This window comes from Pyrgilauda ruficollis, unplaced genomic scaffold (assembly GCF_017590135.1).
Source record: "Pyrgilauda ruficollis isolate IOZ18807 unplaced genomic scaffold, ASM1759013v1 scaffold34, whole genome shotgun sequence".
Classification (NCBI taxonomy): domain Eukaryota; kingdom Metazoa; phylum Chordata; class Aves; order Passeriformes; family Passeridae; genus Pyrgilauda; species Pyrgilauda ruficollis.
This window is the reverse complement of record NW_024524822.1, coordinates 6751138-6765273: the sequence shown is the minus strand read 5'-3', so window position 1 is coordinate 6765273 and position 14136 is coordinate 6751138. Positions and strand designations below refer to the sequence as shown.

Below are 14136 nucleotides of genomic sequence, written 5' to 3'. Positions count from 1 at the left end.
AGCTGCTTCTTTATCTGTAGTAATATATAACTTTTTTTTTTTCCTACTGTAGCTTGACATATGGTCTAAATCCAACTATCAAGTTTTTCAGAAGGTAAGTCTCTCATCATTCTCTCTACCTAAGGCACATATGTGGAATTGATTTTAAATATCTGGGCTCTTATGTTAAATAATTCAGAATTTATTCTTTGTAATCACAACTTGCAAATAGCAAACAATAATCTGTAATCATGGAAAACTGTGAGTAGAAAAGAAGATCACTTCTAGTGTTATTTAATTTGGATTTATTTCCCATCACAGTTCCAGTCCATGGTTTGGAATAGGAAATCAGAGATTATACTACACTAGACTTAAAATTTCATGAGAAATCCTCGAGCATTCCCTTCTTCAGTTTAAATCTTTTTGGGGAGAAAGGACTGTTTCAAGTTCATTTGGATCTTGCTTTGTTATTTTCATTGGGGTTGGTTGCCTCACATTCCTGTAAGCTTGAGTTTAATAAACCAGTGGAACCCCTTTTTGAAAATGACTTTGGAAATATTTTCCAATACATTATTTTTGCCTGCCCTTCCTCCCTTGATGGTGTAAGCAGGAGGAGGGACTTACTGGAATGAATGTTATGCCATAAAGTAAGAGCAGCCTGATGAGAGAATGGCAGCAATAAAAATAAAACTGCTAAGAAGGTTAAAGTGTATTTTAGAAAGATCTATATCTTGCTATTTTCAAGGAAGGGAAGATTTCTCTTTGAAGGCCTCTTTGTCAGAATGCTGTAAGTTCAGATTGATCCAAGTTTAAATTCCAGTTTCCCTACCCTCAAGCCCCAGTTGAAGGAGCTGGAGCCTCCAGCTGCTGCTCTGGCTCCTTTCATCCTCCTTTGGAGTTTGTGAAGCAAATGGGGGTCAGGGACTCGAAAGGGCTTAAAAACAGGGGTCAAAACTCTGGCATCTTGGCTGTGCTTGTGCAGCTCCCTTCCAAGATTTCAGAGGCAGTCAGGAGGGGAGGATGTTGACCTGGGATATTTCCCTGCTGCAGATCAAAGGACAGCTTTTGGGGAGCTTGGTTGCTCTCCCTTCTCTGCCTGGCATTAAAGCGAATTTTTGCTGCAGTTGATTCTTTACCCCGGAGATTAGTGGTTTAAATATTCTTTCTATTTTAGCATCAAGTAGGGTAATAGAGCAGGAAGTAAAACAGCATTTGTTTATCAGCCTGCTTTAAAGTGATTTTTTGCAGTGGAATAAATGTAAGTTTCTGGAATGACCTGCATCATCTCAATTTCCCAATGTGTGTGTTTGGTTGTACACTCATTTGGGCATAAAATTGTCCTCCTGGATGTTTTGGTTTAGAAGAACTTGAAAGGATAGTCATATTGCTGAAATTTGTGTTAAATTATAATAAATAATCAGGTTTTGATGATATAATTGTTTGTAGCAAGATAACAGAGTTCAGTAAATGTCCAGTTTGCTTAGATGTCCATGTTAAGGACTCAGGGTGCATAAATAAGTGGAATAAATTTCGCTTCATGTCCAGGTGATGCTTTAGAGCAGAAGCTGGAAGAGATCAGTGAGAAAACATAAAATACCCCTCTTCCTGCTGCCTCTGTGGCTGCAGTATGGATAAATGAGAATCTTTGTTCTCTTCCTACGTTCATTTTGTCCAGTTTTCTCTTGATAAATACCAAATTAATAATATTAACCGAAAAATAAAAACCAACCGAGAAAGACTTGAGGGAAAGGGTGTTCTGTAACCAGCTGAACAACTGTCTGTGGGGGGTTTTTATGATAGTTTTATAGATTTTGTTGCTGGCTCTGTCACTGTTACCTTGGACACCTTCACCTCTCTTTGGCTGAGTTTCTCATCCCTCAGGCTGGGGTAATATTTGCTGACTTCACAGGAGCTCTCACTGAATTGGTTGCATAGAGCTCTCAGGTTCTTGCCTGAGAAATGTGATAAAAATGCAAGGTGATGGCAGTTTCTAATCAATAGGTGGTGTGGATTGAGCTGATAGTTGAAGAAGTTAAGGCTGGGACCCACGTCAGGATTTCAAACAGGTGATAGAAAGTGCTGTGGTTCAGCATAGTAAATTCTCCGTGGTGCAGTGCTTGGTTTGATTTCCTCTTTATTCTCTAAAGCTGCACTTGTGTCTATTTGCAATACCCAGGAGTAGTGATTTAGGAGTAGCAAAATGAAATAGATAAAATAGTGTTACAGAAACTATTACACTCTGTTAGCAGGGTAGGATCTGTACTGCAGGATTTTCTGAACAAATGTTTTCATGCCACTAAAAAATCATGAGTAAATGTGTCAGAGCACATCTGAATGTTCTTGAAATGTGTTTCTCATGGCAGTCACCAGCATGGCAATGTGGAAGAAGGAAAAACAGGGATGAGTAACTGCTGCCCCCATGGAGGAGGCTGGGCAGCCCTTTCTGCTGCCTTTAAATGTACAGAAGGACAGGGCTGCTCCTCTTTAAAACCCCAACCAAAGTTCCCAAAATCTGTCTTTAATGATAACACAGCAACATCTGGAGCTCCCCAGATCCCTGCCTGGGGGAGCTGCAGTCCTGTCAGATCCTCACAGGGTTGCAGCACGAATTTCTAGGTTAAGGACCAGAGACCTCTGATCTTCAATCCAACCCTGTCAAACCAAGCTAAATTTGTCCTGACTTTTTGTTTGCAAACGTTGGCTGTGTCAGCAAGGCTTTTCTCTCTCCTTCTTATTAGGCAGGGGAGCTGGGTGTGTGTGATTTGATGGGGGCCAGCTCCTGGAGGGCCCATTACTGTTCCAGTGTACAGTCATTTTCCCAGTTCCCTGGAGACTTCTGGTCCTGGGGTGAACAAACCTGACAGGCACTGAATGCACCAGCAGGGTTAGATCCAGAGAATGGAGCTGGGAAATAAGAGAGGGGAATGCTGAAAGGGCAGAAGCACAAGGAGCAAAGAAAAGGTTTTTCAGGCTTCCATGTTGGTGTGACATTTAAACTCCACAGGAGCAGCAAATGTTTTCATCTTAAACCTCATTTTAACACCTCCTGCCTCTTGATCCACTAAAGCAAGAGGAGGAATAAAACAGGAAATCAGGAAGGATTTTGAGGCTTAAATCCTGGTATACATGAAGGCTGCATAATTCCAGAGGGTTCAAAATTCTAATTGTAAAAAATGGTACAATGTTCATAACTTTGCATTCAAAGAAGAGGGAAGAACAGAATTTTGGAGCTGATGTGAGGGGATCAAACTGGGAGATGGTGTCAAACAGCTGCTCAGTTAAGAGCAGCATAGCTGGTGTTGCTGAGTACTATGAGGAGGTTGGCTGTTTAAATCATGTTCAGAGGCTTTAAACACATATATTTCATTCTGATCTCAGAGTCCCATCCTTATTTTCACCTAAACAGTCTCACCAGTTCTAGCAGTGCCACACACTGCTTGTGATTTTGCTTGATCTGCTTCTCCCCCAGGCAGATTTTCACCAGAACGTGGAGAAGCTGTTTGTGAGCTGTGTGATCCCAAAGTGCTGGCATTTTCACCACCACAAGGGCACATAAGTATTGTAATGTATGAAGATGTATTCTTGTCAATAATCTCAGAGTGAGATCACATGCAGGATGAATGCATGCATGAGACAAAGCGTGGGCTCTGCTGCTGCTGCTGCTCAAGGAGAGGAGCTGGGCTGCTCCAGGGTCACCTGCACGGCTGCTCCTGGGCAGGATCAGCCCCTGGCTCTCCTCAGAGACCTCCTTGAGTGAAATAAAACCTCTGTGACCCAGTCCAAATCAGCAGAACAAGCAAAATAATAACTAAACTCTGTGAGCTCTGAAAAGAACGGATAAATCCTGTGTTTCAGAGGAGTGTGGTTTTCCTGAACTGGGAGTGAGGAAAGGTGTGTAAAGATTTGTGTGAGTTCCTCAGTGCCTGTTCCATCCATCACCCTTCCCAGCACCTCTCAGGCACCACGTTCTGTGCTCCACATTCCCTCCAGAGAGACTCAGATGTGTTCCTGGAGAGAAGATTGAGTAATGGGAATCCTTGGAAATGAACAAAGGCATTTGTGCAGTTTTCCACGCTATAAAAGATCTAAACACTAATAAAACAACTTCCTTTTTTTTTCTTTCCCTCAGTGCTGTGATCAGCCTTCACAGCTCATTGCTACAGGCTACTGTTACGGCCGTGAACTTACAAGGGTTTGGTAAAAAAAAAAAGTTTAAAACCTTCCAGGGGATTTAAAGAATCCCTTTATATTAGATGGAGTTGTCAGTGCCATGCTTGAGGGGATAAACCAGTAAGTGGCAAGGAAAGTTGTGGCTCTTAAAGGAAGTTCTGCACTTACTTCTGAGAAGGATATTTCCTGGCAGTGAGATGAATACATGGGGAGAGGGAGAGCTTTTATAATTCAGTCATGGGATGGTTTTTATTAGGCCAGGTGTAGCTGCATTCACCTGGTCTGTGGTGCAGCAAAGCTGTGCCTTAGGTCTTTGCTTTTGTGCTGCTTCTCCCAGTTACAGGAAGCACTTGCTCAGCCTTCTCCCCCTGTAAATTGTATAATTTAATTTCTTTTCATGGATTTTCCAGCTTGGGAATGCTGTATGACTAACCAGTGTCATCAAAGCCCAATAAAGCCATTTTTGGATGTGTCACCTTTGGAAAACTCACTACTGTTCCAATGCATTACAACTCTTCTTGTGAAAAATTGACACTTTTTGCCAAATTTGTTTTTTTCTATGTCACTGAAGTCTCTTTTCCTCAGCCTCCAAGTGCTTAGTTAAACAATGGCTATTTTATTTAGCAGAATTTTGCTGCAGGAGATTGCCTTGTTTTTCCCTTTTTTTAGACAGGAAACACAAGTGCTTTTCAATAGATGAATTGTGAAATATTGAGCTCTTCTGCAAGATCTCTTGAAAATCCATTTCAAGGTCCAGAGCAGAGCTATCCCAATCGATGTGTGCTCCCCTGAATATGTTTCCCTACAAAAAAAAAAAAAAGTAGAGAAATTAGAAAGTGACTGATAACTTAGATAGCAGCAGGTAAGGCACAACGATAAAAGTGGAGTTAATAAAATAAAACCCTGAGATGTACAAAATATCATCCTGCACCCAGAATAAATTAGTTTCTGATTCCAGCTTGGCTGGAAGAAAAAGTGTGTCCCTTAAGTGAGCTGGCACATCCACAGTTGGTTTTGCTTTGCTTTGGTGTGAAATTGTATTGCCATTAGGAAAGCTGGGTATTGATCTTTTGGGATTTTTTTTTTCTTTTCCCCCTCCTCTTTTTTTCATTTTTCCTCTCTTTTTTAATCTTGGTCAGTTTGTGTTTTCTCTCATTGTCTGTTATCTTGGGGGGGCTAAATTCCCCCTCACTCCCATGCCCTGGGCAGTTTATCCATGGCCCAGCTCTTTTCTGTTTGACATCACATTCTTTGCTGGCTTGGGAAGGGGTGGGGAGTCATTCCTTTACTTTTCTTCCTCAAATTTGACACCCACTTTGATCTTTTTTTTGCTATCAGCTCTTGCTTAGGGTAGAAATTGCCTTCTTTTCAGTGCAGAAGGCATTATTAGTGTTCCAGCAATGCTGGGATGGCTTTCATCTCCCCAAGGAATCTCATTATCTTTACATTACAATAGCAACAGCATATGGGCAACTTTGCCAAAGTGGCCAGTCAATTTAAATTTGTTAATAGCAATATTTTTTAAGCAACTTCCTTCCGTGCCAAGAGAAAACAACTTTGTTGTTCAGGAGGAAAAAAAAACAAACCACAGTTTGTTAGAAGTAGAAATACAGCAGAAGGAGAACGGCTGCTCATAAATATCTTCAGAACTTCCTATTCTTTGACATGTCTGCTACTATCCTATAAAAGCACTATCTCAAAAAAAAATTCAGATAGCTGGTGGGGCTTCTGAGCACTGCATGAGATGTGTTTGGAAGAAATGGCTGGTTCGAGTTCTGCTGTGCTATTAATGCACAGTTCATCACATTATTTCTCATCCTTATTTTTACATGGTAACATAGAAATGGCTAAAACAGGCCGAGGTCCTTTTTGTGAATATTTTTGCAAACTCACCAGAATGTGCAAAGTCCTGAAAGTTTTTCCTTCCAAATGTCAGAATCCCATGTGAGTCCCTGCTCACGCTGAGGGAGCTGGGTGTGTGAGAATGATGGGGAGCAGATCCTGGGTCTGAAATAGCAGGAAAACTCAGAACTGGATTCAGACAGGCTGATGTGATGGAGAGCTCTGTGGAGGAAGTTTGTATGGTGTGAATGAGAGCCTGGCTATACATGGATTTATTCAGGAATGTATCTTTGGCAAAACCACCTCCCTGAATAGCTTCAAGCACGAGCCTCTCTTGTCTCCAGTGAAACTTGGAGAGCTGCAACTCCCATTGCTGAATTGGACTTAACTGCAAATGGGAAGCAACTGGAGCTAGCTGGGAATAGCAGTGGGAATTTCAGTTCTCACTTCCTCTTACTCAAAGTTTGCTGTAGACTGGCCCTGAGAAGAGTTCCATTTCCCCATGCCAGAACTAGAAAATACAATTAAATCACTCTCTGTAAAGTCATGTGTTTTGTTGGAAGCTTTGACATTACTGATGAGGACCATTGAGATTCATGAGTTGAAATCTGTGAAAGAGCTCTTGTGGTTGTGTTGTTGTTTTGAATTCTTTATTGTCCAGCATAAAGAGTTTTTCCAATAATTTCTTGCATTCAGCATGGAATTTCTAAGAAGCAGTAAGCTGTTGACTGTGCTGATAACAGCTGACAGGCTGAAAACTGCTAGAAAATTGTATCATAACTGTCAGAAACTGCCCCTTCCAGAATAATTTGAAAAACTGTACTTATTTAAAAAAAAATTAAAAATCTGTCAGCATTGGTTAGTTTTCCTGACTTTTCTTTAATTATTCTTGATTATAAATACACATTTTATATGTATTGTGTGCATGTGCAATTCCCAGATGTGTGATCTTGTTATGGCTCTGTCTGGGAAATTAAAAAGCTTTTTATCAGAAATCTTTTAGTAATGCAAGTATTTATAAACCATAATCATATTAATTGATTCCTGATGTCAGAGGAAATGAAGCTGAGTAATCCTTGTACTCCCTGGTTTGCTACCTCCCCGTGGAATTCACAGTTTTCCTGCAGGCTAACACTGCTCTGTGTGAAATGGGGAGTGAATAAAGGTATTTTCTTTCTCCTTTGGTCTGATGCAGGTGACAGATCATGCAACCACTGCCCTGCTGCACTACCAGCTGCCCCAGATGCCAGATGTGGTGGTCAGGTCTTTCATGGTAAGTGTGTTGGAAAACACCTTTTCCAGCCAGTTTGAGCGTGTTTGCAGTGATTGACACCAGGCAGTTCTGGTGCAGTTGGAATTTCCCCAGTTCAAACAAGCTGGAGACTCTGATTCTTTGTGTCTCCTACCTGGACAGGGATGAAGAGCCCATCCCCATTTCCCTGGGGGAATTGCTTTTGGAAAACTGAGCTGGGAATGGCTCTTCTGTCCAGGTCTCAGTATTGCCTGGTGATTTCTGTCTGCAAAGGTCTGGGTCATCTGGCAGAACAGGAGGAAAAACTTCCTCAACCAAGCTCTGTCCTTGGCCCTGCCCTGGATGTACAAAATCTGCTCCACTGGCAGTTCCCTGGTAAGAGAAAATTGAAATTCCCAGTATTAGTAACCCAGCTGAGGAGCTTGCCCAGTATGGGAAGTGATGGGCATTATTTACAGAAGGTTCCATTTTGTATCCAAACTTTGTTCCTGTGCAGCAGCAGCTGTTTGGAGAAGCAAGGAAATACAGGAGTATTCAGATCTTCTCTTACTGAATAAAATTAATCCAGTGCAATTCTACCTTGATGTACAGATTTAAGTTTATCCCCTTTAATTCTTTTTGTATTTAGAATCCTGTTTGTGAAATAAAGTTGCATAAGACACAGCCGTGTTAATCAGAGGGTGAATACAAGGAATTAAGATTCAGAATTCCTTCTACCAGGATGAATTTTGGCAGTGGAGGCTCTTGCTGTTCTCTCTGCTACAGTCAGAGGAGGATTTGGGGAGAGATTTTCTTTACAATTCAGGCTTTTTCCGCCCCTTCCTTCCTTTATGTTGCCCCTTCACCTGGAGCAATGCAGCTGAGACTTTGGGAAACATAAATCTCATTTTGCCATTCACTGTCTTTAGGAGTGTCTAGCACCAGTTCTCTTACATCCTTAATTTCCAGTTGTAATTTCAGAGCAGTCAGGCTCTCCTCCCTGCTGTGCTGGATTGGTTATTTAACAAAAAGGCCACTAAGATGAGAGGTTTGCAAAGTGCATCTTAAAATAATAGGTTTTGAAAGGTGAAAGCAACCATTACTGGTCAGATCCATGTTCAACATGGTCCTGAAAATGAATGTTGAGTAGAACAAGTGCTTTGTGTGAGCCAAAGCCCTGCTGTATTGATCGGAGAAAACACCAAAGCTTCCAACAAAGCAAAACCAGCACAAGTGTCAATATGCTGGGCCTTTCAGCTGTCACTTGTGCAGTCCACATGACAGGATCTTCTGGAGCCCTAATTTTCTGATGGGAATGAAGAGCCTATTCCTTTCTTTTCTGTCAACACACGTCTCAAGTGCACAATTTAACTTCATTTACCTATTTTTGTATTATGGCTCAGAAAATTCGATTTCTCGACAGTGCAAGCAAAGCCCACCCAAGCTGAAGTAAACAACAGCAATTTACTTGTAGAGTTGTGTTGCCCTTGTCCCCACATTTACTGCTCAACCCAGACAAGATCTAGTTCTTCTGGAGGAGAGTTATTGACAGCCCAAGGTTTGGTTGCTATAGAGAAGACTCTGATGAAGATGGAAGGATTTGTTTCAATAAACTCAGCTGGCCTCTTCTTTAGAGAACAATTTTCTCTTATCGATGTGATTCAGTAGGACTTTAAATGACAAGATTCATGTGCATCCTTCACAGTATAAATCTGCTGGTCTAGAGCTTTTTTACTTGTGTATCTCCTTGAGTGGGGAATTGGGTTATGCAATGCTCATTGCTGCGTGTGACGATGGCAACAACCCATTTCAGAGGCAGGAACTTTGTGAAGGAACATCTGAACTGACCCTGTGTTGTTCAGCACTACTGGCCTTTTATTTATTTTATATATATGTAGTCATCAGTGTAATCAGGTTTAAAATGGCTCAGTATTTTTATGACCAGTGAGTATTGATCCTGAAATCACATTAGAGAGGAAGTTCATTAGCTGGATGTGGGAGTCCTTCTGTCTTCAGCTCTGGAGAGCCCAGCCTGCAGTGGGAGTGCAGCAGGGGCTGATAGATGGTCATGGCAAGAGACAAACCAGTGCTCAGCTGGAGAAGGCACCACCAGGAGGAACAATTCTATCCCAGTGAAAACGTGAGGCGTTGCAGCACTCGCCTCCCCTCACGGTTCTGCAAATGCCTCCTGCTCACAGGGCAGGAATTTCTATTAACAAATTTGCTTAAGTGACTAAAAAAGAAAGAGATGATTAATAAGGTGGGAATTCAGCTCTATAATGGCCTTGTAATCTTCAGTGTGCTTGTGTTTATAAAATCACCCTGCACCTCACTGGGGCCTGGCCAAAGCACATCCTCTGTCCTTGCTGCTCCTGTTTGACAAGAGTAATGACAAAGTGGAACATCCCCATCCAGTTTTCTTTAATTTCTTTCCCTTTTCCTTTTAGACCTGGTTAAGGAGTTACATAAAGCTGTTCCAGGCTCCGTGCCAGCGCTGTGGGAAGTTCCTGCAGGATGGCCTGCCACCCACGTGGAGGGACTTCCGAACCCTGGAGGCTTTCCACGACACCTGCAGGCAGTAGGAGCCCCGAGGAGTCAGCACTGGGGGCTCTGGGACAGCTGATGGCTCCACCCTGAACCTCCCTGTCCTAAGCAGTGAGGTTGCCCTGAAACATTTGACTCTGGAGCAGCCAGCTGCGAGGCACGTGTGAGACTGATGCATCTTGGAGGAGAAGCTGTGTGTGATCTGAAGTGATCTGCCTGGGAAGGTCTGGCAGTAATTACCATTACTCCAAAATTTAATGGAAATATCCATTGTACAGTTTGCGTTTTGTGACAGAATTTGCAATGCTGAGGACTTTTATAAGCTTGAAATAAATTTTGTATTCTCAAAATTTGTGCTGTTTCGTTGTTTGGTCAGCAAAACCTTTGGGTTTGGTGTGGATTTTTCAGTGCTGCTCTTTTCTTTAGGAAAATTGGAAACATTTAAACAGGCTGAAATGTTGGTGGGGGGAATTGTTGCAAGGCTGCTTATCTGAGTGCTGGGTATTTTTGTGCAAGAGCAGATTATGGAGTTGATTAAACACAGAATTTCAAAGGCATGTGGCAGCTTGGAAGATGCAGTGTAACTTTCTGAGGCGGGGGGGAAACAGATGTTTCTCTTTACTGAAATTGTAATGAGAAATGTTAACAAAATCTGCATGTATTAAGTGGTTAGAAAACGTGTGATGAGCAGTGACAGTCGTGTTCTACAACTGAAATAATTCAGCCCTAAAGCAGAGTTTCTGCAGCACAGATACCCAGCGTGTTTCCTAAATGATTTAAAATGTACATGGAACACGCTGGAGAAAAGCAGGATCCCTCCCAGCAATCCCTGAGCTTGGGAGGGATGGGAGAGTTCCATCTTATGAGCCTTGCCTGGTTTTCCTTTCCCCAGGCACAGGGAAAGGTCCCTGCTCCTGTCCCAGCCCGGGGGTGTCGTGGGTGAAGTCTCTCCTCTGGTATTTTGCTGACTCCACACCTCCTGTGTCACCCCCTGACAGCCAATTTGATTAATTCCACTCTCATTCCCACCTTTTGCTGCTACAAACCACCAAGGCTTCAGTAATCAGCTGATTTGGGAGCTGGGAAGGGGAGCTCTGGAGGACCCTTGTCCCTCCATTAATTGTCAAATAAATTGACAGTGCTGCAGAGTCATTTTTGAGGTTCCTTCTGCCTTTGGACAAGCTTCTGTTGCAGGACTGGCTCGTTGGAAGGAGAGAGAAATTGAAAGAAAATGCATTTTTATGACTCTGGAGGCACAGCATTGTGTGTGAAGGATGAGTGTGTGTTTGAGGATGTTAATGAGATCTATTTTTTTTTCCACATTAATAATAACATTCCCAGTCACCAAACAGAAGAATTACCATAGCAGTGGGATAATGGCCATTTCAAACCCAGCAGCAGTTGAATTACCTAATGAAAACTTTTTGTGCTGTTATTTGACCCAAGCAGCCTTCTCAGTCCAAAGATCAGCCAAGACAGAACAATGTTTGCATCTTGGATGAGCCCGAGCCTTGGAAATAATCAGCCCCACTCTCCATCCTGTTCCTGTGCTAATTAGAAGGCCTGGCTTTCTGATAGCATAAGCATTTTTTTTTTTTTTTTTTGTTACTATAAAGGTCATAATATGATATCCAACCTGCTTTAGGCAGTGCTGGCTGCTCCCTTCTGTTTATGCTTAAATAATGGTGTAGAAGCAAATCCTGAGGTTCACAAAAGTGTGTGGAATCGTGTCTTGGCATTTGGAGATAATTAGTTGCAGAAAACAGCGTTGTCCAAGTCTTTTAATTGAGCCTGAAATTTTAAACCTGTAACTGGGGAGTCTGATGGAGAGTCACACAATTCATTCTAAGTACCTCAGTACAAAAATAATTTGTCTTACTGAAGTGCAACACAAACCCCTTGGTCACATCCCTTCCCCCGGAGCTGCAGCAGGGGATCAGGATCCTCTCCCGGAGCTCTGTCCCTGCAAGCCTCGAAGGGCAGCACGGTGGAATATTCTCATCAGGGGCAGTGAAACTCAGCTCAGCAGCTGCAGCAGTTTGGATTCAGTCTGTGCCTGTCCCTGCTCGGTGTCCTGGCAGTCCAGAGCCTGGTGGCAGTGCCTGGTTATCCCTGGGATGTGGATTCCCAAGGAAAGCAGAGCCCTGGGATGTGGATTCGCAAGGAAAGCAGAGCCTGCTCTGAGAGTGAGGGCTGGAAACTGGGAGGTCCCTCCTAAGCACAGAGCCATCCTCACAGCTACAGAATTTCTGTGGTTTTTCTCAGCTTTGGATAATTATTTTTGTCACCCTTAGAAAGGATGGGTGGCCAAAAGCAGTTTAGTTGAAGAATGAGTGACTTTGCTCTTTACCACTGGAGTTTTTTGCAGGTATTAAAGCAGTTCCAATCTCTAAGGCAAACGCCAAGGACCATGATCCACAAGGAGTGGTTGGCTCTCACCTGTTCCAGAGCATCTTCCAGGCCTGCACTTGTCCTTCTCCTCATTTCTGCAAGGCCAGCAGAATCAGGAGTGGCCAAATTGAGCAGAGAAAGAAAAGGAAAGTGATGCACATGCAGAAACCAGGGCTGCAGTGGTGGCTCTGGCTGTGACAGAGCTGAATCATCCCAGCGTGGTTGTTCCTGTGCAGGATCCATGCAGCTCCCCTCCTGCAGGACAGGCACAGCCCCTCGCCCTGGGCACTCTGTGTCCCCCTCCCTGAGCCCAGCCTGCTGCTCTGGCAAGAAATCCCTTCTATTTTCCCTGTGCAACCCCCTCCCGCTGTGCTCGTGGTGCTGGCGAGTGCTAAAGGTTACAAAATCCATCTTTTTGCTAAGAAAGCAACTTAATTAATGTCCACGTTTCTGTGGTGAAGGGAACCCGCAGCAGATTCGCAGCCGCTCCCCTTCCCCTCCCCGCACCCCTCCCCAAACTGCTTTAATTTCTCTGCCAATATTGGACAAATGTAACAGGCTGACTTTTTAATTTTCTACTCCCAGGTCTCCCTTGTCCCCTCATGCATTTTTCATCACAGCTCATGGCTCCCTCCCTGCCTGCCCTGTGAACAATATTGATCGACTGATTAAGCCATCAAGCCATGGCAAACAACTTTAATTTTCTAACCAAAGCCTTTTAGTTCTCTTTCCTTTCTTGTATATTTGTTGCCTTTTCCCAAAGTTTTTAACGTGTGCTCAGAAACAAATACATTTTTTTAATTATGCCCTGGGTTAATTGGTGCTGTGCAGCAGCCAGAGGAATCCACAGGGAAGCATTTCCCCAGGAATGCAGTAAGAGAGTGAGTTCTGTTGCTGTGGTCCCATTTCAAAGCTAAACCTTTTGGAGAAGGGCTCGAAGAACACGTGGGAAATGTTTCCCTTTTCTCTTCGGCCTCTCCCAACAGCTTTAAATTTTCAGAGTGAGTGGAATCCCATCAGTGGTGCAGCAGCCCTGACCACACCAACAGCTCTTGGGCTCTGGGTACCTGACTGGGCTCCTGCAGCTTCTTCAACCCCAAATGTACATCCTTGGCTAAGCCCCCTGAAGGCTCACAGGTTTCACTGCTGGAATTGTGCAAATGTGAGAGCTCGGTTGCCTTGTGGAGCACTTTGAAGGCCTGATGATGATGAATCCCAGGGCTGGCAGGTGGGTAAAAGCATCTTTCTTGCAAACTCAGAACGTGGTTTCAGTGAGGCTTGTCAGAATCGCTCCGTGGGTTTGCAAATTGCTTTTCAAGGTGGAAATGCTGCTTAAGTATGAGGATATTTGTCTCTCAGTGGCAGCCTCTGGGCTCTGTGTTGTGCTGTGGGGCTGCAGCCCTGGCTGGGGTGAGCAGGACTGGGGGTTCTGGTGTGTGGCAGGATCCCCATCCTGAGTCTTGTCTCCACAGCTTGTTCTGGTGTCTCCAGAGCTGCAAATTCCAAAGATGTGACAAAACCATCCAAAAGTCCCCTGTCATGGAGGGTTTGCACAAGGGCAGTGCAGGACTGGGCCCCTTCACACCCCTGTGCCTGGACTCTCCACCAGCATCTGCCTGGAATCCCTCGCTCCTTGCTCCGTGCCAGGACACCCAGAGCTGAGCCCTGGAGGTGGCAGATGCTGGCAGGGAGGGGGTGAGGCAGGAGAGAGGGTCCCCTTCCAGCTGTCACCCAAAATTTTAGGGAAACCTCAGAAGTTCCTCCTGCCACCTTCACCTCCGCTGCTGTGACCCCAGCACGGATCCCTGCGTGGGTTTAGTTCACATCCATGCAAGAGGGGGCAGATCAGCCTCAGGCTGGCTGAACACAGGTTCCCTCAGAGAGTTTGGCCCTTCAGGCCGTGTCCTGGTCTGTTGTCCTCCCCCAGCACTGAGCAGGAGCTGTCCCATGGGAGCTGAATCCCGAGGTCTCCAATGCCC

General features: G+C 44.0%; 1 protein-coding gene across 1 annotated transcript in view; it reads left to right on the top strand.

The window, feature by feature from the left end:
• Positions 1-10110, top strand: part of MED27 (mediator complex subunit 27) — an 84158-nt gene extending 74048 nt beyond the window's left edge. Inside the window, exons 6-8 of the mRNA XM_041475158.1 lie at positions 53-94; positions 7187-7264; positions 9670-10110. Of these exons, the coding sequence (XP_041331092.1) occupies positions 53-94; positions 7187-7264; positions 9670-9804 (255 nt within the window). The 3' untranslated portion in view covers positions 9805-10110. The remainder of the gene's footprint in view (positions 1-52; positions 95-7186; positions 7265-9669) is intronic.
• The last annotated feature ends 4026 nt before the right edge of the window (positions 10111-14136 follow it).